The sequence below is a fragment of the Pleurodeles waltl genome, chromosome 7 (assembly GCF_031143425.1).
Source record: "Pleurodeles waltl isolate 20211129_DDA chromosome 7, aPleWal1.hap1.20221129, whole genome shotgun sequence".
NCBI lineage: Eukaryota > Metazoa > Chordata > Amphibia > Caudata > Salamandridae > Pleurodeles > Pleurodeles waltl.
The window spans coordinates 1,134,419,771-1,134,446,838 of NC_090446.1; the positions used below are offsets into that span (position 1 = coordinate 1,134,419,771).

General features: G+C 49.0%; 1 protein-coding gene across 5 annotated transcripts in view; it reads left to right on the forward strand.

The window, feature by feature from the left end:
- Window positions 1–27,068, forward strand: part of ITGB4 (integrin subunit beta 4) — a 330,473-nt gene that overhangs the window by 286,621 nt on the left and 16,784 nt on the right. For all 5 annotated transcript variants that reach the window (XM_069200167.1, XM_069200166.1, XM_069200168.1 and 2 more), the window contains 4 exons: window positions 10,564–10,752; window positions 12,077–12,232; window positions 12,408–12,572; window positions 12,704–12,820. In XM_069200167.1, the coding sequence (XP_069056268.1) occupies window positions 10,564–10,752; window positions 12,077–12,232; window positions 12,408–12,572; window positions 12,704–12,820 (627 nt within the window). The remainder of the gene's footprint in view (window positions 1–10,563; window positions 10,753–12,076; window positions 12,233–12,407; window positions 12,573–12,703; window positions 12,821–27,068) is intronic.

The window sequence follows — 27,068 nt, forward strand, 5'->3', positions numbered from 1 at the left end:
GGGCAGGCTGGCGCTTAGTAAAATGGTATTACTCCCTTGCTGCATGTATGTTATGCAGAATTTTTTTGGGAGTTGACACTGTTCCACCAGATAGATTGGTTGCTGGTGTCCCTGATCTGGGCAGTGTAAAGAAATGGCTCCCTGTTGCAGTTACCCCCCACTTTTTGCCTGATACTGATGCTGACTTGACTGAGAAGTGTGCTGGGACCCTGCTAACCAGGCCCCAGCACCAGTGTTCTTTCATCTAAAATGTACCATTGTTTCCACAATTGGCACAACCCTGGCACCTAGGTAAGTCCCTTGTAACTGGTACCCCTGGTACCAAGGGCCCTGATGCCAGGGAAGGTCCCTAAGGGCTGCAGCATGTCTTATGCCACCCTAGGGACCCCTCACTCAGCACAGACACACTGCTTGCCAGCTTGTGTGTGCTGATGGGGAGAAAATGACTAAGTCGACATGGCACTCCCCTCAGGGTGCCATGCCAACCTCCCACTGCCTGTGGCATAGGTAAGTCACCCCTCTAGTAGGCCTTACAGCCCTAAGTCAGGGTGCACTATACCACAGGTGAGGGCATATGTGCATGAGCACTATGCCCCTACAGTGTCTAAGCAAAACCTTAGACATTGTAAGTGCAGGGTAGCCATAAGAGTATATGGGCTGGGAGTCTGTCAAAAACGAACTCCACAGCTCCATAATGGCTACACTGAATACTGGGAAGTTTAGTATCAAACTTCTCAGAATAATAAACCCACACTGATGCCAGTGTTGGATTTATTACAAAATGCACACAGAGGGCATCTTAGAGATACCCCCTGTATTTTACCCAATTGTTCAGTGCAGGACTGACTGGTCTGTGCCAGCCTGCTGCTGAGACGAGTTGCTGACCTCATGCGGTGAGAGCCTTTGTGCTCTCTGAGGACAGAAACAAAGCCTGCTCTGGGTGGAGGTGCTTCACACCTCCCCCCTGCAGGAACTGTAACACCTAGCAGTGAGCTTCAAAGGCTCAAGCTTCGTGTTACAATGCCCCAGGGCACTCCAGCTAGTGGAGATGCCCGCCCCCTGGACCCAGCCCCCACTTTTGGCGGCAAGTCCAGGAGAGATAATGAGAAAAACAAGGAGGAGTCACTGGCCAGTCAGGACAGCCCCTAAGGTGTCCTGAGCTGAGGTGACTCTGACTTTTAGAAATCCTCCATCTTGCAGATGGAGGATTCCCCAAATAGGGTTAGGCTTGTGACCCCCTCCCCTTGGGAGGAGACACAAAGAGGGTGTACCCACCCTCAGGGCTAGTAGCCATTGGCTACTAACCCCCCAGACCTAAACACGCCCTTAAATTTAGTATTTAAGGGCTACCCTGAACCCTAGAAAAGTAGATTCCTGCAACTACAAGAAGAAGGACTGCCTAGCTGAAAACCCCTGCAGAGGAAGACCAGAAGACAACAACTGCCTTGGCTCCAGAAACTCACCGGCCTGTCTCCTGCCTTCCAAAGAACTCTGCTCCAGCGACGCCTTCCAAGGGACCAGCGACCTCCGACTCCTCTGAGGACTGCCCTGCTTCGAAAAAGACAAGAAACTCCCGAGGACAGCGGACCTGCTCCAAAAAGACTGCAACTTTGTTTCAAGGAGCAGCTTTAAAGACCCTGCAATCTCCCCGCAAGAAGCGTGAGACTTGCAACACTGCACCCGGCGACCCCGACTCGGCTGGTGGAGAACCAACACCTCAGGGAGGACCCCCGGACTACTCTCCGACTGTGAGTACCAAAACCTGTCCCCCCTGAGTCCCCACAGCGCCGCCTGCAGAGGGAATCCCGAGGCTTCCCCTGACCGCGACTCTCTGAAACCTAAGTCCCGACGCCTGGAAAAGACCCTGCACCCGCAGCCCCCAGGACCTGAAGGACCGGACTTTCACTGGAGAAGTGACCCCCAGGAGTCCCTCTCCCTTGCCCAAGTGGAGGTTTCCCCGAGGAAGCCCCCCCTTGCCTGCCTGCAGCGCTGAAGAGATCCCTTGATCTCTCATTGACTTCCATTGCGAACCCGACGCTTGTTCTGACACTGCACCCGGCCGCCCCTGCGCCGCTGAGGGTGAAATTCCTGTGTGGGCTTGTGTCCCCCCCGGTGCCCTACAAAACCCCCCTGGTCTGCCCTCCGAAGACGCGGGTACTTACCTGCAAGCAGACCGGAACCGGGGCACCCCCTTCTCTCCATTCTAGCCTATGTGTTTTGGGCACCACTTTGAACTCTGCACCTGACCGGCCCTGAGCTGCTGGTGTGGTGACTTTGGGGTTGCTCTGAACCCCCAACGGTGGGCTACTTTGGACCAAGAACTGAACCCTGTAAGTGTCCTACTTACCTGGTAAAACTAACAAAAACTTACCTCCCCCAGGAACTGTGAAAATTGCACTGTGTCCACTTTTAAAGTAGCTATTTGTGAATAACTTGAAAAGTATACATGCAATTGAAATGATTCAAAGTTCCTAATGTACTTACCTGCAATACCTTTCAAACAAGATATTACATGTTAAATTTGAACCTGTGGTTCTTAAAATAAACTAAGAAAAGATATTTTTCTATAACAAAACCTATTGGCTGGATTTGTCTCTGAGTGTGTGTACCTCATTTATTGTCTATGTGTATGTACAACAAATGCTTAACACTACTCCTTGGATAAGCCTACTGCTCGACCACACTACCACAAAATAGAGCATTAGTATTATCTATTTTTACCACTATTTTACCTCTAAGGGGAACCCTTGGACTCTGTGCATGCTATTCCTTACTTTGAAATAGCACATACAGAGCCAACTTCTTACATTGGTGGATCAGCGGTGGGGTACAAGACTTTGCATTTGCTGGACTACTCAGCCAATACCTGATCACACGACAAATTCCAAAATTGTCATTAGAAATTGATTTTTGCAATTTGAAAAGTTTTCTAAATTCTTTAAAGTCCTGCTAGGGCCTTGTGTTAGTCCCTGTTAGCATTCCTTTTTAGAGTTTAAAAGTTTGTTAAAAGTTTGAATTAGATTCTAGAACCAGTTTTAGTTTCTTAAAAAGTATTCCAACTTTTAGAAGCATAATGTCTAGCACAGATGTGAATGTGGTGGAACTCGACACCACACCTTACCTCCATCTTAAGATGAGGGAGCTAAGGTCACTCTGTAAAATAAAGAAAATAACAATGGGCCCCAGACCTTCCAAACTACAGCTCCAGGAGCTGTTGGCAGAGTTTGCAAAGGCCAACCCCTCTGAGGATGGCAACACAGAGGATGAAGATAGTGACTTGGAGGAAAATTCCCCCCTACCAGTCCTATTTAGGGAGAACAGGGCCTCTCAAGCCCTGACTCCACAAATAATAGTCAGAGATGCTGGTTCCCTCACAGGAGGGACCAACAACTCTGAAATCACTGAGGATAACTCCAGTGAAGAGGACATCCAGTTAGCCAGGATGGCCAAAAGATTGGCTTTGGAAAGACAGATCCTAGCCATAGAAAGGGAAAGAAAAGAGATGGGCCTAGGACCCATCAATGGTGGCAGCAACATAAATAGGGTCAGAGATTCTCCTGACATGTTGAAAATCCCCAAAGGGATTGTAACAAAATATGAAGATGGTGATGACATCACCAAATGGTTCACAGCTTTTGAGAGGGCTTGTGCAACCAGAAAAGTAAACAGATCTCACTGGGGTGCTCTCCTTTGGGAAATGTTCACAGGAAAGTGTAGGGATAGACTCCTCACACTCTCTGGAAAAGATGCAGAATCCTATGACCTCATGAAGGGTACCCTGATTGAGGGCTTTGGATTCTCCACTGAGGAGTATAGAATTAGATTCAGGGGGGCTCAAAAATCCTCGAGCCAGACCTGGGTTGATTATGTTGACTACTCAGTGAAAACACTGGATGGTTGGGTAACTGGAAATGAAGTGTATGACTATGTTGGGCTTTATAATTTGTTTATGAAAGAACACATTTTAAGTAACTGCTTCAATGAAAAGTTGCATCAGTATCTGGTAGACCTAGGTCCAATTTCTCCCCAAGAATTGGGAAAGAAGGCAGACCACTGGGTCAAGACTAGGGTAACCAAAACTTCCACTGGGGGTGACCAAAAGAAAGGGGTTACAAAGCCTCCCCAGGAGAAAGTGGGTGACACTAGAAACAAAGAAAAAGAGTCCCCTGTAGGCCCCCAAAAACCAGACCAGGTGGGTGGGCCCAGAGACACAACCCAAAACAAAGGTGGGTACCAGGGTAAGAGCTGGGATGCCACTAAGGCATGGTGCCATAACTGTAAACAGACAGGGCACCACACCAAGGACACTTCTTGTCCCAAAAACAAACCCCCTAGCAAAATCCCAGGGGTGACCAGTGTAGCCATTGGGGATGACTCCTCAGATGAGGAGGTCTTCATAGCCTTCAACTGGAAAAAGGGCCCAACAGGTGAGTTGGAGATTCCAGAGGGAAGTAGACACTTCCACCACCTACTGGTGAATGGAATCCCAGCCACTGCCCTGAGAGACACTTGTGCCAGTCACACTATTGTGCATGACAGGCTGGTGTTCTCAAACCAGTACATACCAGGTGAGATGGCCAGAGTAAGAGTTAGCCCAGACAGGGTCACTGATAGGCCTGTGGCTTTTGTGCTCATAGAAGTGGGTGGGACTTTTAGCTGGAGAAGGGTGGTAGTCAGTACAGACCTCCCCCTTGATTGTCTCCTTGGAAATGACTACCCAGAGGTTAGTCAGAGCCCAAGAGAGGAACTGGTCCAGTGCCAGTCCTCTCCCAAGGATTCTGGAGTGCCTGCCTCTGCAGTAAATGCAAGTAGGCCCCAGAAGAAAAAGAAAAGGAAACAGAGTAGGAAAGGTGGACAACCTTTAGCCAAGGTTCCAGCTAGCCAAGGAGATTCTGCTCCAGTAGGGGAGAACTCCAAAAGTGGCTCTGATAAAGTCCAACCTGACCCACAAGAAGTCCTGGCTAGTCAGGCAACTGTTAAGCCTGAGTGGGTGGCTCCTCAGCTAACAGAAGAAAGAGTGGAAGAAGGGTGTTTACTACAAGATGTGGTAACCCCCCACTCTAATACATCAGACAGGCACCCTGAACCCAAAGAAGCCTGTAACTTAGCCCCTTCCCTTGTAGGTGAAGAGCTAAAGGTGTGGTTCTGGGCACTGACAGATGTCAGTGGCCTCTGCTGGGTGTTAGCCTTTATGGCTGCACTATCCTTGGCATGGTGGTCTGACCCCATGCCAAATAGCAAGTTAGGCCCCCTGACCCTGTTGGTCATGGTGGGGTTACTCCAGCTCTGGGTAACCTCTTTGGGTAAGCTAGGGGTGACCCTGGCTAAAATAAGATTAGCAGAGGTGGATACCTCTAACCCCAAAATAGAGAGAATGGGTGAAGACATAAAAAGCACAGACAAGTGGCAGTTCAGACTAGGTCCTATCACTGTGGAAGTGGGTCAGTTCCCCAGAGGGAATGACCTGAACAGGAGGATGTAAGGCAGAGTAGGCCCTGCAACAAACCAGCCTATTTCCTCTACTCTTCCTCGCCTGACAGACTAGGAAGACTCTCCCAGCTTTGGCTGAGTCTCCTGGCCTGTGGGCTGGGGGGGGCTTGTGTAAAGAAATGGCTCCCTGTTGCAGTTACCCCCCACTTTTTGCCTGATACTGATGCTGACTTGACTGAGAAGTGTGCTGGGACCCTGCTAAACAGGCCCCAGCACCAGTGTTCTTTCATCTAAAATGTACCATTGTTTCCACAATTGGCACAACCCTGGCACCTAGGTAAGTCCCTTGTAACTGGTACCCCTGGTACCAAGGGCCCTGATGCCAGGGAAGGTCCCTAAGGGCTGCAGCATGTCTTATGCCACCCTAGGGACCCCTCACTCAGCACAGACACACTGCTTGCCAGCTTGTGTGTGCTGATGGGGAGAAAATGACTAAGTCGACATGGCACTCCCCTCAGGGTGCCATGCCAACCTCCCACTGCCTGTGGCATAGGTAAGTCACCCCTCTAGTAGGCCTTACAGCCCTAAGGCAGGGTGCACTATACCACAGGTGAGGGCATATGTGCATGAGCACTATGCCCCTACAGTGTCTAAGCAAAACCTTAGACATTGTAAGTGCAGGGTAGCCATAAGAGTATATGGGCTGGGAGTCTGTCAAAAACGAACTCCACAGCTCCATAATGGCTACACTGAATACTGGGAAGTTTAGTATCAAACTTCTCAGAATAATAAACCCACACTGATGCCAGTGTTGGATTTATTACAAAATGCACACAGAGGGCATCTTAGAGATACCCCCTGTATTTTACCCAATTGTTCAGTGCAGGACTGACTGGTCTGTGCCAGCCTGCTGCTGAGACGAGTTGCTGACCTCATGCGGTGAGAGCCTTTGTGCTCTCTGAGGACAGAAACAAAGCCTGCTCTGGGTGGAGGTGCTTCACACCTCCACCCTGCAGGAACTATAACACCTAGCAGTGAGCTTCAAAGGCTCAAGCTTCGTGTTACAATGCCCCAGGGCACTCCAGCTAGTGGAGATGCCCGCCCCCTGGACCCAGCCCCCACTTTTGGCGGCAAGTCCAGGAGAGATAATGAGAAAAACAAGGAGGAGTCACTGGCCAGTCAGGACAGCCCCTAAGGTGTCCTGAGCTGAGGTGACTCTGACTTTTAGAAATCCTCCATCTTGCAGATGGAGGATTCCCCCAATAGGGTTAGGCTTGTGACCCCCTCCCCTTGGGAGGAGACACAAAGAGGGTGTACCCACCCTCAGGGCTAGTAGCCATTGGCTACTAACCCCCCAGACCTAAACACGCCCTTAAATTTAGTATTTAAGGGCTACCCTGAACCCTAGAAAAGTAGATTCCTGCAACTACAAGAAGAAGGACTGCCTAGCTGAAAACCCCTGCAGAGGAAGACCAGAAGACAACAACTGCCTTGGCTCCAGAAACTCACCGGCCTGTCTCCTGCCTTCCAAAGAACTCTGCTCCAGCGACGCCTTCCAAGGGACCAGCGACCTCTGACTCCTCTGAGGACTGCCCTGCTTCGAAAAAGACAAGAAACTCCCGAGGACAGCGGACCTGCTCCAAAAAGACTGCAACTTTGTTTCAAGGAGCAGCTTTAAAGACCCTGCAATCTCCCCGCAAGAAGCGTGAGACTTGCAACACTGCACCCGGCGACCCCGACTCGGCTGGTGGAGAACCAACACCTCAGGGAGGACCCCCGGACTACTCTCCGACTGTGAGTACCAAAACCTGTCCCCCCTGAGTCCCCACAGCGCCGCCTGCAGAGGGAATCCCGAGGCTTCCCCTGACCGCGACTCTCTGAAACCTAAGTCCCGACGCCTGGAAAAGACCCTGCACCCGCAGCCCCCAGGACCTGAAGGACCGGACTTTCACTGGAGAAGTGACCCCCAGGAGTCCCTCTCCCTTGCCCAAGTGGAGGTTTCCCCGAGGAAGCCCCCCCTTGCCTGCCTGCAGCGCTGAAGAGATCCCTTGATCTCTCATTGACTTCCATTGCGAACCCGACGCTTGTTCTGACACTGCACCCGGCCGCCCCTGCGCCGCTGAGGGTGAAATTCCTGTGTGGGCTTGTGTCCCCCCCGGTGCCCTACAAAACCCCCCTGGTCTGCCCTCCGAAGACGCGGGTACTTACCTGCAAGCAGACTGGAACCGGGGCACCCCCTTCTCTCCATTCTAGCCTATGTGTTTTGGGCACCACTTTGAACTCTGCACCTGACCGGCCCTGAGCTGCTGGTGTGGTGACTTTGGGGTTGTTCTGAACCCCCAACGGTGGGCTACTTTGGACCAAGAACTGAACCCTGTAAGTGTCCTACTTACCTGGTAAAACTAACAAAAACTTACCTCCCCCAGGAACTGTGAAAATTGCACTGTGTCCACTTTTAAAGTAGCTATTTGTGAATAACTTGAAAAGTATACATGCAATTGAAATGATTCAAAGTTCCTAATGTACTTACCTGCAATACCTTTCAAACAAGATATTACATGTTAAATTTGAACCTGTGGTTCTTAAAATAAACTAAGAAAAGATATTTTTCTATAACAAAACCTATTGGCTGGATTTGTCTCTGAGTGTGTGTACCTCATTTATTGTCTATGTGTATGTACAACAAATGCTTAACACTACTCCTTGGATAAGCCTACTGCTCGACCACACTACCACAAAATAGAGCATTAGTATTATCTATTTTTACCACTATTTTACCTCTAAGGGGAACCCTTGGACTCTGTGCATGCTATTCCTTACTTTGAAATAGCACATACAGAGCCAACTTCCTACAGGCAGGAAAGAGGAGCAGGGTCCATTTCAAGGTACTGGAACTAGATCTGGTAGACGGTGTGCTGGGAGTGACGGATCTCCATTTATATTATATGGCAGGTCTGTTATAATATGCGACCCTCTGGTGCGACGATGGACCTAACTGGGAGAAAGCTCTGCTTGACGGTGCAGTGTATATAGCAAAGCTCCCGACACTTCTTATGAGTGGTGCTGGGCTCCCGGTGGGTGCTCCATTTGTGGTCTCGCAGGTGGCCAGGTATGAAAGCGGGGAGTCACCCGGGTGGTCGATGAGTTCGTTATGCGTGCCTGCTACCACTTTGGTGGGTGTGCCCTTTTGTGTGCATTGCAGAGGCAATGTACTTCACGAGTTGGCGAAAAGGTGGCTGCAACAATGGAGGGGATTTATATCAGAATGGCACTTTTGTCACCTTCGAGGAGGCTGTGACACACTTTGGAGTCGGACAGGGACAGTTTCTGCATTATGCCAGTATATCGGGCACTGGTCAAGAGATTTGGACCTCCTTTTCTGAGGAACCCTCAGAGTACCATTTCATGAAGACGTTGTTGGATCCAGGCTCTGCTCGGGGTCTCCTCCCCCGAGTGTATGCAGCCCTAAAAAGAGATAGACGAATAGATATCTCGGTGGTGCATGCAATGTGTAATGCAGATCTAGAGCTACTGCTAGAGGAAGGGGACTGAAACAGGGCATGCGCGCTGGTGCAGGAAGGGTCCAGTAATGCTAGACATAAACTGTTGCAATTTTATTATCTGCATAGGGCGTATCTGACGCTGCAGCGATTGCATAGAATATTTCTGGCACGCACTGACAACTGTGTGTGCTGCAGTACCTCCTCTGCCACTTTTGGACATGTCACATGGCTCTGCAGGTCCTTTTGGTGTGAGATAGTGAGAGTGCTAAGAGTTGCCACAACAGTTAAAATAGAGATGACGATGCAGCACTGTTTGCTGGAATTGTTGCCTTTCCCCAAAAAAGGTCGCAAAGTGATATACCGGTTTGCGCAGCTGGGGTTGATACAAGCGGAGCGACACATTGCTATTCAATGGACCAGCCCAACTCCTCTGACCTGTGAAAAATGGTTGGCTGATCTAGTGAAATGGGCAACGGCTTAGGAGTATAGACCCCATAGGGCCCGGACGGATGAGCATGCTGAGCGGGATCTGGAAGCTTGGAGCAGTATGATTGAGCATCTGGGAGGTGAGTCTGGGGAGGGAGGCATGGACGGGCAGGCTAACTGGGAGCTTGTGTGACTCTGACGATCAGGAACAGCAGCCACGTGCTGCAGCGCAAAGGTCTGAGTAAATGGAATTCTTGGGGAGGATGGCATAAGGGGAGCAACAAGCAGAGTAAGTGGGGGTGAGGTGTGGCGGCAGTCGCAGAAGATTGGAGCTCAGTTTTGTGGCTATTTTGGCAGGATCCCGGGGTGTGAAGAGGGGCGCAGATTAGTGATATATAGGGAGGATAAGAAGAATGAGGATGGTGTACATGGATCTGTTCAACCTCCCTCCTGCATACATGGAAACGAGGCGACAGTTGTGGGAGGCTCTGGAGCTTATCATCTGGATGCCCTGGTGCTCTCCTCCCCTCTCTCACACCCCCCCTCCTCCCCCCCCACCCCCCATTTTTCTGTATTTTCTTACTTGCTGATTTCCCCTAGGTCATTAAGGAATTGAGGAATTGTGGATATCATTCTGGGAAAATGTGGCTGTGTGAAGGTGCACTTCTACCCTGTCATGCTGTTGATATTGTTTACTGTATTATGCAATGCTGTTGTGCTGTTATTCCTTAAAAGCTGAATAAATACATTTTTTTAAAAAGAAAATGTTTAAGGGGGATGAGGCTCCATTGTTGCTCTCTGTGGGAAAATCCGAGTGACAGCTGCACACCTGAAGGCTCAGGATGTTTGATGAGCTCCGAGTGCTGTGTGTGAGAGCTTGGGCTTGCAGGAGTAAGTGCATTTACAATCAAATGCAGTGTGGACTTTGGCCAATTCTCTATGATTAGCACAGGATAAAATCCCTTCTGAACTTCAATTTTTGCCCATTGCTTGAAGCACTGAGAGAGTATCTGGTCCTCACTATTAGTGGCCTCAGTGGTCAGAAAATAAGATCCTGTTCTGACCTCCTGGAACAAGAGGACTGTGTAGGAACTGCTGAAGGGTCTTTGTAGTACACACCAATTTTGGGCAAAGGTATAGGAATGCCTTTAAAATTCCCCTTATTATCTTCATCACATGGCCTTTCCTCTGCTTCTCAACACAGGTGACTTCAGGAAAATCGACATCTCTGACCCCAAGGAAAACTCTGTAGTGGTGGAAGATCTGCTTCCTAATCATTCATATATCTTCAAGGTGAAGGCGCAGAGTGAGGAGGGCTGGGGACCTGAGCGAGAGGGCGTCATCACCATTGAATCCCAGGTGGACCCTCAGAGCCCACTCAGTCCTGTCCCAGGTAAGAAAGGCCATGTGACTGCATGTCTGTTTCACAGGTGCACCCAAGGTCTTTGGTGACCTATGGTATACTACTTGGGATGGGGATTCAAGTAAGTATAATTTGTTTTCTCATATTGCCCTTCCATCTCCAAGTCTGACTGCCTTGAGCACACCCAAGCCCAACTCTCCCACACACTCTGCTTCTTTTTACTTATACACAAGTTTAGACTATCAGTACTACCTCACCTAATGTTTCACTGGTAGGGTATGTCCTATTCATCTTTTAGATATGGGTGGAACATTTCCCCCAAAGGTGAAATGTGGTGTTTCTCTCCACCCCTTTATTGAACATACACAGTTTTGTGGAGAAGACAGGACGGTTCCAGCCTGGGGCATGGTGTTCAACTTAGGGCACATGAGTGATCAACCCTTCTGAGCAGAACTATTGAAGAAGACAAATAGCCCTAGAGTGTGTTGCTGTAAACTGCAGAGTGGAACTAAGACTCTGGTTTCACCCCTGAAGCAACCCCTCTCTTAGCCTATCCTGCATTTTTCAGAAGCACCAAAGATCTCACTGTCAATGTTTTGGACCTGCTGGTGTGGTGGTGAATTGAGAACAATGTTCTTGGAAGAGTCGAAGAGCAGTGAACAAAATTACTGAGGTGGCAAGGATTGTACTAACAAGCAAGCAATGAAAGTATGCCTTAAGTGGATGTGGCAATTGAAGGGAAGTGTTAGGTAGTTTATATTACCCATGTATTTCATACCTTTTGGTACTACTCTGCTACACCCAGTTTTCAATAAAAAGCAGCAAGCGTGTCTGAAAAGGGAACATTTTGCCTTATGAGTTGGAAGCCGTGTTTTACTAATAAACTTGAAAGAATATATGTTTTGACCCTATAAAATATAGCCTGTTTTAATTAATAGTATAAATGAATGTGTTTATTTTTTAGGTTTGTAGCGCACCATATGGTTCCCCTGCCATCAGACCCCAATAAATCAGGAGACATTAAACAGTGGTAATCTCAGGATTGCAGAGTTCCCAAAACCTAAGACTCTAACACTAGGGTTTACTCATACTGATTGTTCATCCATTGTTTTCTAACAGATTTCTGCCTGACAGTTTAATAAGATATAAGCTTGACATATCATCTGAATCTCTGGTTACCATTCATCTCATTGACAGTTGTCTCTGTTTATCTGTCTCACTTTCTTTCCGTCTCCCAGATTTTCTTTTCTGCTGCTGTCTTTCTCCCCCGTCCCTTTCTTTTGTGCTTTCACAAATTCTCTTTCACTCTTTTTCTTTTTTTCACACCAGTTCTGAGACATCTCTGCTCTTGCAGGTTCTCCATTCACGTTGAGCACCCCCAGTGCACCGGGACCCTTGGTTTTCACTGCCCTGAGTCCCGACTCTCTTCAGCTCAGCTGGGAGCGCCCCCGCAAGCCCAACGGATCCATTCTGGGCTACATGGTGACCTGTGAGACACTTCAAGGGGGAGGTAGGTTCTTTCCTGAGATGCATTTTCTGTAGGGATGCCATTTTGCATTTCCTTTTGCCTCACCAGAGTGGGAGAACCATAGAGGGAAAGTCCAGCTATTGGTTCCTGACACCTCCCGCACCAAGTTCTCAGCTTCCAGATGAGTTACATAATTAATATCCGTTTTTCAACTTAGGAGAACCTAGAAACATCTATGTGGAAGGGGATGATCCAGAGACCACGCTGACTGTGCCGTACCTCAGTGAGAATGTCCAGTACAAGTTCAAGGTGCAGGCCAAAACCACCCAAGGGTTTGGGCCAGAGCGAGAAGGAATCATCACCATTGAGTCTCAAGATGGAGGTATGTCTGCTGTTCGTAGCTCCAGGAGGTTCGGTGCCAGGGGACGACAGGGACTGTATAACAGCCCTTGCAAGTAGTGCTCATTTGACTGGCTCGCATTCCCTGTTCACCTGTTGCTTTCTTTTTTGCAGGTACGTTCTCCCAGTTTGGAGGGCAGCAGGTTAGCCGGCAGGAGGTGTACAACTTCCCCACAGAGTTTAGCAGCAACACCAACATTACTCACTCAACTCTTGATCCCTTCTTCACAGGTAATCCCTCAGTTTTGTTCATGGCCTGGGTTTGTAAGACCTTCAGCCTCACAAGTGATCAGTCCTGGCTTAACCAAACTAACAGATATTCTGAAGTGTTAAAGCAGGGATAAGGGTAAGAAATGAGGGTATAGCTAGAAGTGATGTGAACATCTGTGATGGGGAGTAGATAGGTGGACCACAAGTGCATGAGTACAGAGAGAGATGGATAACATTTACATGGTATAAAGAGAAAGAAACATTTAAATACAGTAGACCAGTGAATGGACAAGAGACCCTAGTACATGGTGAGCAAGATGATGGATGGCAGAAAGTAGTATATACTGAGAGCAGGTAGATTAAAGCTAAATACTAAAACATAATGAGAATTGATGAATGGATGCCAGAAATTGGTACATGACGTGAGCAGGTAAATGAATGCTAGATACAGGTGAATTGCTTCCTTCTGATGGATAGACAGTGGTACATGGTGTGCAAGAAGTGGAATGAATGGATGCCAGATTCTTGGAAATTGTCTGAGCAGGTGGAATCAGTGCTAGAGAGTGGTACACTGTATGAACAGATGCAAACTATGCCAGATACTGCGATCTGGGGTGAACAATTGAATTCAGTGCTAGATAGTGGTACAAGGTGTGAACAGGTGGAACTAATATCAGATATTCCAAAATGTAGAGGATATAGTTAATGTGTTTGGGATAGCAGTCCAATGTTGTAAATGGCTGATGGATGCCAACTACTGGTACATGCATTACACAGATGGAAGAACAGAGAATACTGGTACATGGAGTGAACAGGCAGATAGAAATATGATTCTGGTACAAGGTGTACACAAAAAGAATAGACACAAGATAGTGGAACATGGTGACCCACTTGGGTGTATGACAGATACTAGCATATTTTTGTCCGAAGCAAGGCATTTATTCCATCATCTAAAATCGTCTTCCTTTTAGTCTGAGCAAGGCTTTGGGTCTATCTCAAATGCAAGAATCTTCACAATTTTGTGAACATAAGTTTAAGGAGATAGATATAAGATACTCCAAATAACGGATCTACTAATATTGCCTTCAGGAAGACTAAAAGAAAAAAGGTGCGGTTGCACCTCAATAATACCGGAAATACATAAATAATGTCTGCTCTGGCCTGCCCTGCCATTATTTCTTGTGCAGATAAAAAGCAAAGCAAAGTTGGTTTCGAGAGTGCTGTGGCAGCAACTATCACCCATTTTTTAAACACCTTGAACCCTTAACTGAGGCTAAATCCAAACACACTGTGGCTGCTTTCCTTTACATTCTTCTAGATTGAGCATGTTATTTTCCTGACTGCTGCTTGAATGGTGTGACATAATATTGCAGATCTCTAAGCTGTAGTGACAAAGGCGGTGATTCTAACCGCGGCGGTCGCCGCCCGCCATGCGGTTACCGCCAAATGACCGCACCGCGGTCACAAGACCGCGGCGGCCATTCTGGCTTTCCCGCTGTGCTGGCGGGCGACCGCCAAGAGGCCGCCCGCCAGCACAGCGGGAAAGACCCAGCAACGATGAAGCCGGCTCCGAATGGAGCGGCGGAGTTGCTGGAGTGCGACGGGTGCAGTAGCACCCGTCGCGAATTTCAGTGTCTGCTAGACAGACACTGAAATTCTTTTTGGGGCCCCCAGGGGCCCGCGGCACACCCTACCGCCATCCTGTTCCTGGCGGGAGACCCGCCAGGAACAGGATGGCGGTAGGGGGTGTCAGAATCCCCATGGAGGATTCTCAAGGGCAGCGGAAAGTCGGCGGTACACCGCCGACTTTCCGTTTCTGGCCGCGGCTGAACCGCCGCGGTCAGAATGCCCAGCGGTGCACCGCCAGCCTGTTGGCGGTGCTACCGCGGTCATTCGCCCTGGCGGTTTTTACCGCCAGGGTTAGAATGACCCCCAGAGTTCTTCCATTTGTGTGGATAGCTGCATCTTCCTTGCCTTGCTATCATCTTTATAGCTTAATATGTATTTTTCCCGCTCATCATATGTGAGCTCACTGTAGGGACTTCAAGTGATCTTGCATTGCTCAGTGGCAGAACACATGCTTGGTTGAGTGTGCAGCCAAAACTAGTAAACGGTGGATTCTGCCACTTCTATGGGGTATGAAGGGTGTTGCCTGTTGTCAAAGATTGTGGTCTTGTTTTGAGAGGGCTTTTTTTTGCGAACTTAGCCAGAGAATCCTCAATAATACCTGAGGGGAGAGCCATGATTGATCCCCAACCTGCGGTGTATGTCCCACAGGCCCTCACTAGGCACTCACCCAAAGCATGTGGAGGGACCGTGACCTACTAATGAAAAGGATACAAGAGATGTGGTGCGAACAACATGGCAGGCCATGAGGATGACATATTCTGCATGGCGAGAAGCAGGCACCTGAGGACTGAAACCAAGGAAGAGTGAGGAGACGCTGAACCCCCGTCTTTGAGGGATACCAGCTGCCTCCGCTGATTCTTGAAGTGAGCCAAAATCAGGGCTGACCAACATTGGGGGCCTCAGGTGTGTCCTTATAAGATGCTGCTACAGCCTGGCCCAGGAGCAGACCCTGGTGCTTCCTGAAAGTCTGAGCAGCTTGGCTGCGCCGCAAGACATCCTGATTGTAAGACGATGGTGAGGCTACGCATCAGGTTCCAACTGAGACCCGAATTTATGGAAGAGTGAGGAGCCAGACCTCTGCCTTCCAGGGGGACCCTCAGATGCTACTGTTGCCCAGACAGCAGACAGCAGATCCTTGACGTGAGTCACTATTAGGGGTGGCTGATGCTGGAGATGTTTGGTGCGGACTTGCAGAATGTTGATGCCACTTGGTCCAGGAGCAGTCCCGAAACTTCTGGTATTATCCGGAAGTGGGGAAGGCTAGGCTGTATGCGCCATGCAGCTTATCTAGATTGGAAAAGGACAGCAAGCTCGTGTGGTGCCAGGCCACAGCCCTTGCCCCGTAGTAGAGGCCGACCCTGGGCTATCCACTACAAACTGCTCACCGCAAGCAAGGTGGGGAGCAGAGTATAAGGAACTGCATTAACAGTGAACATTCCTGGAGGGGCCATCACCGTTTCCCACTTAGCCAAGGCAGTTGTGAGTAAAGAAGTGCCCACGAACTGAAGCAGATCAACACGTCAGTCAAATATGGTACACCCCTCTATAATATGAGATCCCTGTTAAGGATGTCACAAAGCTGAATCACGCACTAAAGCAGACCAAAACAGCAAGAAAGAGAGAGTCTGATAAGAAAAGCACTGATGTCTGACTGCTGGGACACCAACTGCAGAGATGCTTGCTTAGGAACTAGGAACTGGAAACTCACACACTTAACTGTAAGCCTAAAGCAAATTTCACCTCACTGGTGAATCCCCCCTCGTTAATATCCCCTCGAGTTGCAGGGTATCACCAGAAAAGACTGCAAGAGTTGTGACTGTACTGAAAACATGAAACTCCAAGTAGGAACAGTCCCCATATTTATTTGTTGAACTGAATCAAATGATGCATGCACTGCAGAGGATAATGCCACCTAGCCTGCCAGACAATGCAAGCCCCTCAGAACTGGTTTCAATGAATGTAGGAAGCTGGCCTGGTGTATGGTGGACACCTATGGTGTTTGCACCTTATTCCAGGTCCAGGCAACCCCTATTAGTTAGTGAAACAGTGTCTAGGAAGCCAGGGTCTCTAGTGGTGGCTGTGGTGAGCAACCAAGACATATCTAGGAGGATTGTAAAGCACTTGCAATACCACAATAGTCACACAGTAACTTATCTCACATGAAAAGAACCACACAGTGTTGCAAAAATAAATGTACTTTATTACAGTAACACTGAACTAGATCACTTATAGGCAATCCCTCAACTGGAGGTGTGTATACACTACATATACACGGTAAGTATTAGGAATTAGCATAGAGAAACAAGCATTGGCAAGAAAAAGCAGAAAATAGCTAGGGCCCTATAGGATGGGCAAACCATATACTAAAATAGTGAAATGCGAAGTTAGGTACTCCACCCCAGGATGTGGAGTAGTTAGAAGGGAGCTGGGAGAACTTGAGACCCCAAGAGGTGAGTACCTAGATGACCCCCAGCGACCAGGAGAGCAGAGATAAGTTACCTGGTCTTTCCATAGACTAATAAGGGGACTTGGAGAAGGAGCTTTTCAAGAACAGGACTAATCCAGTGGAAACCAGTGGTAGATTCCAAAAGAAGAAGACCTGCTAAAGAAGGGGACAGAGTCCAGTCCATGCATGAGTGTCCAGGTGGGGCAGGAGCCACTACCCACCCTTCTGTGGAAGAAGGTCCGGGTCGACAGTGGAAGATGAAGGTCAGCTGTGGAGCCCAGCAGCTGCAGAGGAGTCCCAGAAGTCATGCCGAAGTTGTCTAACACTGGTCGCTGGGTCACAGCTGGGTCAGTGGTCAGGAGGACCACCAACAAGCCTTGGCAAGTGCAAATCTGGACAGAAGAGAATTTGCACAGCTGAAGAGGACCAGCAAGGCCCAGAGGTCTTAACCCTTGGAGGGGAGTCCAAGCTGACCCACAGAAGTCGGGCGAGCCAGCAGAAGCAATCTTTACCCCCACAGGGGCACAGTAAGTTGCAATGAGGCCCAGTCAGCACACCTGGAAAGAAGTCCCACATCGCTGGAGAAGCAGAGAGAGGACTGTCCTTGCAGGGATGAAGTCCTGGAGGCTGGGGATACTTGGAGCCTGAAGATACCTTGGAACAGCCATCAACATGCCTTGGTTGCTGCAAGAGTCACAGTGCACAGAGATTCTGTCCTGCAAGGAGAAGCAAGGGCTCACTGTCTCCCAAGATGGACAGAATGTAGACAGGACCAAGAGGACCACTCAGAACTACCTCTTGTGTTGAAGGATCCATGCAGCTCCAGTGGAGAGCAGATCCCAGCAGCCGGATGTTGTTGCCTTAGGTGCCTGCGGATGCAGGGGAGTGACTCCTTCACTCCAAGGGAGATTCCTTCTTGCTTCTTTTGTGCAGCTGAAGTCTTGCTGACCCTAGGGGATGCACAGCCATGGAAATGTTGCAATTGCTGGAAGGAGCAGGAGAAACATGATCCGCTAAATTTGTCCTCCTATCGCTCTATGTCAGTTGTGAATACAAAATACTAAATTCTATGTCAAATACTAGCAGATAGATTACTCATATAAGGCTGATACACGAGGTCCAAAAAAAGGGTGTGTATGCAGTGACAAAACACCTCCTTAAATATATTAAGATATTACCAGATTCTTGGTAAGGCACCGCAGTCCTGCCTGGCACTAGACTTTGAACAAGCCTTTGATGCGCTTAACTGGAAATATATGACAAAGGTGCTGGAGAGATTAGGCATATGATCAAATGATTACTTCCTTGCCTCATTTTTGGATGGGCTGGCTACTCCAGCGCGCCTTTGGGCCCTGAGAAGTTGGCCAGGGGCCCCTTCTGGTTTCATACCGGCGGCTAGGGCTCCAGTTGGGCCCTGAGGATCCTTTCCTGGATCCGGTCCAGTGCCGGTCTGTTAGAAATGGGGTCTCTAGTTGGCAGAAGTGTACACCCTTGTCCAAATAGGGATCACAATACTAGTCAGGGTAAGTCACACACAATCCAAATTATCCTGTGCCCACCCTCTGGTAGCTTGGCACTGAGCAGTCAGGCTTAATTTAGAAGAGAATGTGTAAAGTATGTGTCCAAAAAATCATGCAATAACACAATGAAAACACCACAAAAAGACACCACACAGGTTTAGAAAAATATAAGATAGTTATCTGATTAAATTAAGGTCAAAACGATCAAGATTTGATAATCACAAGTTGAAATATTACTTTTTGTAATGATAAGAAGGGTCTTTAGTTCTTAAAAGCAACAATTGTCTCTTGCAAACACAAAGTACATGGTTTGTGCCAAAATTACACGCATGAAGACCGCAGAGGGGGAGATGCGGGGAAAAAGGTAGGTGTGCGTCAGACTTCCGGGCGCACACAGACGATGCATCGATTCTTTTCCACACGGCAAGGGCTATGCGTCGAATTCCGGCGCGTTGGCTTGAATACTCTTTGCGATGCAGAGTCTTTTGATGCCCAGGGACGATGCCTGGAAATCCTGGGCGTATGGGACGAAGTCACAGCTGTTGCGTCGATCTGGTGGGCGATGTGGCTGAGTTTCTGTCACATGCTGACGCTACGTCGATTCCTCTTGCAGGAAGTCAGGCTGCATCATTCCAGCTCAGTGACGCATCGATCCCGTGGGCTGTGTGTCGAAGTTCCAGTCGCATAGCTGGCTGCGTTGTTCCGGTTTGGCGATGCGGTGAGTTTCTCACCACAGGACAGGCTGTGCGTCGATTTTCGCCGCACAAGGAGTTTCTTTGCAAAGATAACGTCTTTTTGGCCCTCAGACTTCAGGAACAGGAGGCAACCTCAATCCAAGCCCTTGGAGAGCACTTCTCAGGAGAGCCAGAGGCCAGCAAGGCAGCAGGGCAACAGCAAGGCAGCAGTTCTTTGCAGCAAAGCAGTCCAGGTGAGTCCTTTGGGCAGCTAGGCAGCTTCTCTTGGCAGGTTGCAGGGTCTGGTGCAGAAAGTCTTTCCCAAGAAGTGTCTAAGTTGGTAGGGTCAGGGACCCAGATTATATACCCAAAAATGCCTTTGAAGCGGGAGAGACTTCAAAGAGTGGTTTTGAAGTGCACAAGGTCCCCTTTCAGTACAACCCTGTCTGCCAGGGCCCTAGTAAGGGGTTTGGCAGTCCATTGTGTGAGGGCAGGACACTGTCCTTTGAAATGTAAGTGTCAGGCCCTCTAACCTTCCAGCCCAGGAAGACCCATTCAGTATGCAGATGTGTGCAGATGTGACTTAGCATCCTGTGTTTGTGGGTGTCTGGGTGAAATGCACAAGGGAGCTGTCAACCAGCCCAGCCCAGACATGGATTGGAGACCGGCTGTAAGGCACAGAAGGATTGTAAGTGCAGAGAAATGCTCACTTTTTAAAGGTGTCATTTCTGAAATAGCAATATAAAATGCAACCTCACCAGTCAGCAGGATTTTGTATTACCATTCTGGCCATACTAAATATGACCTGTCTGCCCCTTTCTAATGTTAGCCTGTGAAAGGGGCACGTCTCACAGCAGTGGAAAACAAATTTAGGAGTTTTCCACTACCAGGACATATACAACACACAGGAAAATGCCCTGCCTTTTACCTACACAGCACCCTGCCCTAAAGGTTACATAGGGGCTACCTTAGGGGTGACTTATATGTAGAAAAAGGGGAGTTCAAGCTTGGCAAGTACTTTTAAAGGCCAAGTCGAAGTGGCAGTGAAACTGCTCACACGGGCCTTGCAATGGCAGGCCTGGGACATGGTTAAGGGGCTACTTATGTGGGTGGCACAATCAGTGCTGCAGGCCCACTAGTAGCATTTAATTTACAGGCCCTGGGCACATGCAGTGCACTTTACTAGGGACTTACAAGTAAATTAAATATGCCAATTGGGTATGAGCCAATGTCAACATGTTTTAAGGGACAGGGCATATGCACTTTAGCACTGGTTAGCAGTGGTAAAGTGCGCAGAGTCCTAAAACCAGCAAAAACAGTGTCAGAAAGTGGAGAGAGGCAGACAATAATTGGGGGGTGACCACCCTAAGGCTGTCAGGTCTTAACATGGTAGTACTTTCTTGCCCTTCCATGGTGATAGTCCCAATGTAGACACGCTAGCACTGCCGTCCCCATTCTGATCCCCAAATCCAATATGGAGCTGGAGGAGCTTCGATCGACGCTGAATTGGCGCTTCCCAGAGCCATGGCTTCCAGGACAGAGTCTAAGCCCTATTCTTAGGGGCTAGGATTGTGAGGGGAATGGGAGGGGTCATTGGGCACTGAAGAATATCAGCCCTATGGAGATCCCAGTATGTATTGGGGTGAGGTACTGGATGAAGCAAGTGGACTGTATACTTCCCCAGATACTGGTATGGTTTCTCTCCCTACTGTGGCTATGAAGGAGGGAATTTCATTTGCAATGATGGTACAGAGGGCAGCTGAAGTCCTTGACCTTCAATTGCCTTCGGCGGCAATCAAGACCAACATCTTGACGGAGATGCTCCAACCGGGAGTTTCCCCCTCAGAAGCACTACTTCTGTTTAACGAAGCCTTCAGTGACTTCCTTCTGGGAACGTGGTACAAACATAGCACAGGGGCTCCTGTTAATAGGATGATTTCCTGTTGCCATTGCCTGCATGGGGGACCCAAACTTCCTCACCCAACACCCTGAGAGCTTGGTGGTCTAAGCCTCTACATCACATGTAAACCCTGGCGCATTCCCAACTGGGAATCCAAGAGGCTGGACACTATGGGGAATCAGACATTTTCTTCAGCCAGCCTTCCATTGCAGTCCTTGAGCACTGTATGGTTTTGTGCTGCTATTCTCATGCTCTGTGGGTTGCGCAGGTGCTGCCAACAGTTCCGGAGGAGGCCGAGGCAGTACGCTCTCAGTCCCTTGCCGACAGGAGAGATGCAGCAAAGCTCACCATCCATTGTGGACTTGACACAACCGACTCACTGGGCAGAGTGGTTTTATCAACGGTGGCCTTGAGGTACCATGCCTGGTTTAGGACAACTGGCATTTTGGGTGATGTTGAATCATCCCTGATGGACATGCAATTTAATGGCTCCTGTCTCTTCAGAGACAAGGCAGATTTGGAGGTGGAGCGCTTTAAGGACAGTCAGACTCTGGCCTTTCTATGGCCCCCGTCACCCAAAATTTGCCTTTTGCTCCTTTTGTGGCTACAGAAGGGTCTTCCAACCGTGCCAATACCCTCTCAGCCACTGTGCCCTGCATGTTCCACAGCCTCTGCATGGCCGAGAAAACGGTATGCGCAGACCTCATAGGGCAGGCAGCCAGTGGTCAGGTCAGTCCACCGCCCCCCTGGCAGCTGCAGCCTACGGACTCTCCTAATCTGCCCACATACCATCATGGGCATCCAGTTGACAGCAGGATTTGCCATCATCTGCCCCACTGGCAGTCCTTAACATTGGATAAGTGAGTTTTGCAGATCACCCAAAGGGGCTAATCCCTCCCCTTCTTGACCACCCCTCCCCACATGCCCATTTTATGACAGGCTCATAGAGGATCATCTCACCCTTCCCCGAAAGGAAGTCACAGCTCTCTTGGCTAAGGGAGCCATTAGAGAGGGTACCAACGCCAGAAGTGGGTCATGGTTGTAATTCCCACTACTTTCTGGTGCCAAAGAAGGACAGAGTCCTTGGTCGTATCCTAGACCTACGGCCCCTCTGCCTTTTCCTCAAGAAGGAGAAGTATAAAATGCTCATGTTAGCTCAAGTTCTATCTGCCTTGGACCATGGAGGTTGGATAGTAGTGTTGGACTTGCAGCACACATTTTGCCACATTCCCATCCTGTCTGCTCACAGGCATTACCTGCAGTTCATGGTAGAGCACAAGCATTTTCAGCTTACCGTGCTCCAGTTTTGGACTTACCAGCTCCTCACTGGTGTTCACCAAAGTGATGGCAATGGTTGCAGGTTATCTGTGGAGATCAGGGTTGTCAATTTTCCCCTATCTCGACCACCGGTTGTTGAAGGCGGGCTCACTCCAGGCTGTTGTCTCTCACATCTGACTCCTTTTTAGATGCTCTCCGTCATTGAAGCCATTCTGGACACAGTGCAGTTTTGGGATTATCCCCCCGAATGGCAAGTCCAGGATATTCAGTCTATGATACCAATGTTTAAGCCTGTACTCTGGATTTCAGTGAGACGAGCTCTAAAGCTGTTGGGACTCATGGATTCCTGCATCTTTCTAGTAACACATGCCCAAGGGCATATGCAGGCTCTGCAGTGGGATCTGACGTTCTAGTGGATGCAGCATCAGCAGACTCTCTCTGACGTGGTCCAGATATTTGCTGGAGCTGCGAAAGACCTGCAGTGGGGTCAGTGGCAGTCCCCTCTCTCTTTCCCAACCGGATCTCCCGGTAGTGACAAATGCATCACTCCTGTGATGGGGCGGTCATCTGGGAGAGGTGGAGATCAGAGGTCTCTGGTGGAATCCAGACTGCACGCCAACCTGTTGGATCTCCAATCGATCCAGTTGCATTGAAAGCCTTTCTACCCTCTATGAAGGAGAGGCTAATGCAGGTGTTTACGGACAACAACACCACCGTGTGGTAATACAAAAAACAGAGCGAGGGGGTCATGGACCATTTGTAAAGAGGGTCTGCATCTCTGGTGGTTCAGCATCTGGAAGGTTCTCTGAATGGAAAGGTGGATGAACTCAGCTAATGATTCCTTGCCATCTGGAGGTAGTGCAAGGGCAAGGTCTCTTTCAGCAGTGGGGAGAGTGGTGGTTAGATCTGTTCGCCTTTGTCGAGCGCACGCAATGTCAGAAGTTTTGTGCGTTGGAGTTTCCCAGGTGGCTCTCGCTCGGAGACGCTTTTCATCTCCAGTGGAGTGCAGGCTTCCTGTACACCTTTCCACCAATACCACTCCTCCTCAAAGTTCTCAAGAAGATCAAGAACGACCGGGCCCAGGTCATCCTAGTGCCTCTGGATTGGGCACGAAGCATCTGGTATCCCAAGCTACTGAGCATGGCCATCGATCCGCCGATCAAGCTGCACCTTCAGAAGGATCTTCTGTTTCAGAGGGTCCTCCACCCAAACCTGTCCGGCTTCTGCCTTCTTGTGTGGAGATCGAGCAGTGGCAGTTGATAGCTTTTGACCGGTAATGTCATCTTGGCAGATAGGCGGCCCTCCACTCACTAAGATGGCCTACGCCTGCTGTTGGAAAACATTTGTGGCATGGTGTGCAGAAAAACAAATGATCCCTGTCCTGCCCCTCTTTCTCATTTTTTCCTTTTCATTCTGTCTCTTTCCCGCCAGGGCTCTGCCTTGGGTACTCTCAAGGACTGCCTCTTTGCTATCTCTTCTTTTCTGTGGTTGCCTGACCAGCCAGCCCTCTTCAAATCCCCTATTGTAAGTAGGTTTCTCAAAGGTCTGGTAAATATTTTCCCACTTCACCATTTATCATGCCTTAGTCGGACCTTACTCTCCATAATTGTCCCCTAAGACTCCTTATGATCAAAACGAGTTTCATCGTGGTGATCACATCTGCCCAACGAGTGAGTGAGCTTCAGACCTTGTCATCCAAGCCTCCTTTCTTCCGAAGGTGGTCACTTCATTTCACATAGGACAATCCATCACCCTGCCTACTTTTTACGCTCATCCACATTCTTCTGATGAAGAGGAGCGACTCCATTACCTGGATCCAAAAAGAGCGTTGCCGTTCTACCTTGATCAAACAGAAACATTCCAGGTGGACAACCAGCTGTTTATGGGGTATGCTTCAGTGAAGAAAGGTCGGGCTGTGCAGAAGCAAACCATCTCTAGATGGCCTGTGCTCTGCATTAAGATCTGCTATGCACTGACCAAAACGCAAACCCCTGAGGGCTTGTAAACTCATTGCACCAGAGCTAAAGCTGTGACCACTGCGTTAGCACGTGGAGTTCCAGTCCTGGGTATCTGCCAGGCAGCAATGTGGGCCTCCGTTCATATGTTCACAAAGCACTACTGTCTGGAAACTCAGGTGTGTAGCGGTGGGCACTTTCCCTGTTCGGTCCTGCAGGACTTCCTTGTCTGAAATTGGTCCTCAGACCCACCTCCGGGGATGGTATTGCTTGGGTATATATTCTTAGGTAAGGAATCTGCAGCTAAAAGTCTCTAACAGATGAACAAGTTACTTATTATCTGTTATGCCTTATCTGGGGGAATCTAGTTGCAGATTCCTTATCGAACCAACCATCCCCTGTGCTCTGCAAATGGAATTTTAGGGACAGGGAGGTTTCCTTTCAGGGCCCTAGTTTTCCACACCACTGGTCATTGTTCTTCATGGCTTCACACTTATAGCGTGGAAAGTCATGAAAAGAAACTGATGTCAGCGCACCTGGGTGGCGCCTATATATGTGCTGCAGATTTTACTTCCGGTGCAAACGGCAGGGGACGTGCCCGTACCAGTGTGCAGGGGTACTGTCCATAAATATTCTTCTGAATCCAGTCTGACATCTGGGGGAATTCTAATGCAAGGAATCTGCAGCTAAACATAGTCTCTACTAGACAAGGCTTTATCGAAGATAAACAGTTTGTTTCTCTATACACAATCTCTTCATATGCGGATGCTGCTATAAATGCATGAAGTTGAAGTGGACCTGGAGTCAATCTCAAACGTTCTGGTGAGATACAGGTTTGTTTCATGGCTAAAGGTCAAGTGGGATAAATCTTGCCTATTCCCTCTACAAAGTTCACTAATACAGCAGGTGGTGGATTTCCAGAGCAAAGTACTGCACTGAGGGCCATACATACACACTGTGTTACCTTGGAGCCAACAAGTATTACACAGAGGCTCCCTGAGCCCTTAGATTACCTTTTGGTCTATTTTGCCTTTGTCAATAAAGGGACGCATTGCAATAGCCAAAACTGTGAAGTTCCTCTGGCTGCTTTACTACTTTCTAAACCTGCCATGAATTATCCTGATGAAAACCTTCCAGGAACTGGACACACTCTTGGGAGGGCTCATCTGGGGGTCTGCTCGATGAGAGGAGGCACTATTCAAACTGAAGCTCCCAGCAGACAGAAGTGGGTTGAGGTTCCTGAGTTTCTGGGTTACTTCCTTGGAATAGCAATCTTAATGCGATAGGATGCACTGAAGCACAAATTTGTGAGGGAGTATTGCATAGAGTCCTATTTCCAGCGATTAACGGTTTCCTGCTTCTTCTCTGGGCTGCAATGGCGTGCTTGAAGCATTATGTTACTTATATGTGCCAAGTATTGCTGTATTTGTTGTGATTCTCTTTAAGAGCCTTCCCATGTGGACAGATGTATTCTCTTCTTGGACCTGACATTTTGGGAGGACATAGGCATATGCATACTAGGAGAACTATTTGAGGGGGTTACAATGCAAAACTTCCAAATGTTGATGCAGGAACAAGGGTTACAGAAAGGTCACTTCCTTTTATATGGTAGTATGCTACATGCGATTCAGGTGCAGTGGTACAGAGAGCAAGTGGAGCCGCAAACACATGGGGTTCATGAAGGTAATACACACTAAGGGTTATGGCAGGAAACTGATCATGAGAAGGTTTCTCTTCGGCCTGATACTTTTCATAACTTTGCATGGTAAAGATTTCTTTGTTCAGACATAAGGGGTCATTTGACTTCGGCAGACGGAAAAGCCCATCTACCGAAGTCCCAATGAGTAAGTTGCTGCTAGTGAGGCTGCCTCCCCGCCTGTCCCATTGCGAGTTACCCACTGGGTCAGCGGGCAAAAACAAAGCTTCCGCCCAATGGCCCAGCGGGAAACGGCCTACAGTATTGTAGCCAGCTCATAATAGAGCCAGCGGCAATGCTGTGCTGTACTGTGTAGGGTGCACCACCATCGCAACTTTGTAATGGGGCTGGCCAGGGGGAGCCCTGCACTGCCTATGCCAAGTGCATGGGCAGAACAGGGCCCCCCGGGGCACCCTGCACCCAGTCTCCGCCAGCCTTTTAATGACAGGGTTACTGCCATGAAACCGCTGGCGGAGAGTGGGTTCATAATTCCTGGGACGACGCTGCTTGCAGCACTGCCATGGCAGATTAGGACCGCCAGCACCACCAGACCGTCCTGTGGAGGAAAACTGCCAGTGCTTGTGGTCTGACCGTGGTGCTACTGCCACGGTCGTAATGTTGCGGTCAGAGGGACACATTGGCGGCGGTCAGACCACCACCAAGACCCTGGCAGTCATTGGACCACTATGGTTGTCATGACGGCCATAGTCTTTTTTCAGAGCTCAGAATCAGCCAGTGATATAAGGTTGCAGGTGTATCCAACAATGAGTTCCACGAAGTGGATACCTTCTTGCTGAATGCCCGCTAATAAAGATTTGCGTCTGCAAGTGAGAGAAACGGGTTTCTTTATCCCAGAAAAGTTGGGCCTTGGACAGATTGACTTTGGTGGTTGGTCCCGGTCCGTTAGAAGTCCCAAATTTTCAGCAGTCTTATTAGAAGTACAGTTTGACACAGCCAAAGGTCCTCAGTAGCAGCACTTGGATATCAAGACTCACTCCAACAGAGGCCACCAGCAGGGTGCCACCCAGGTCCAGTTGCTAATTGTCAGCTGGGCACTTCAATTAAAAGGCCTCTTGCAGCTTGTTGTAGCCCGGTAACCACACAGCAGGTCAGCCAACTGACGTTTGGAGTCAACTTCTTCTTCGTGGGTATAAGTAGGAGCAGGTCCTCA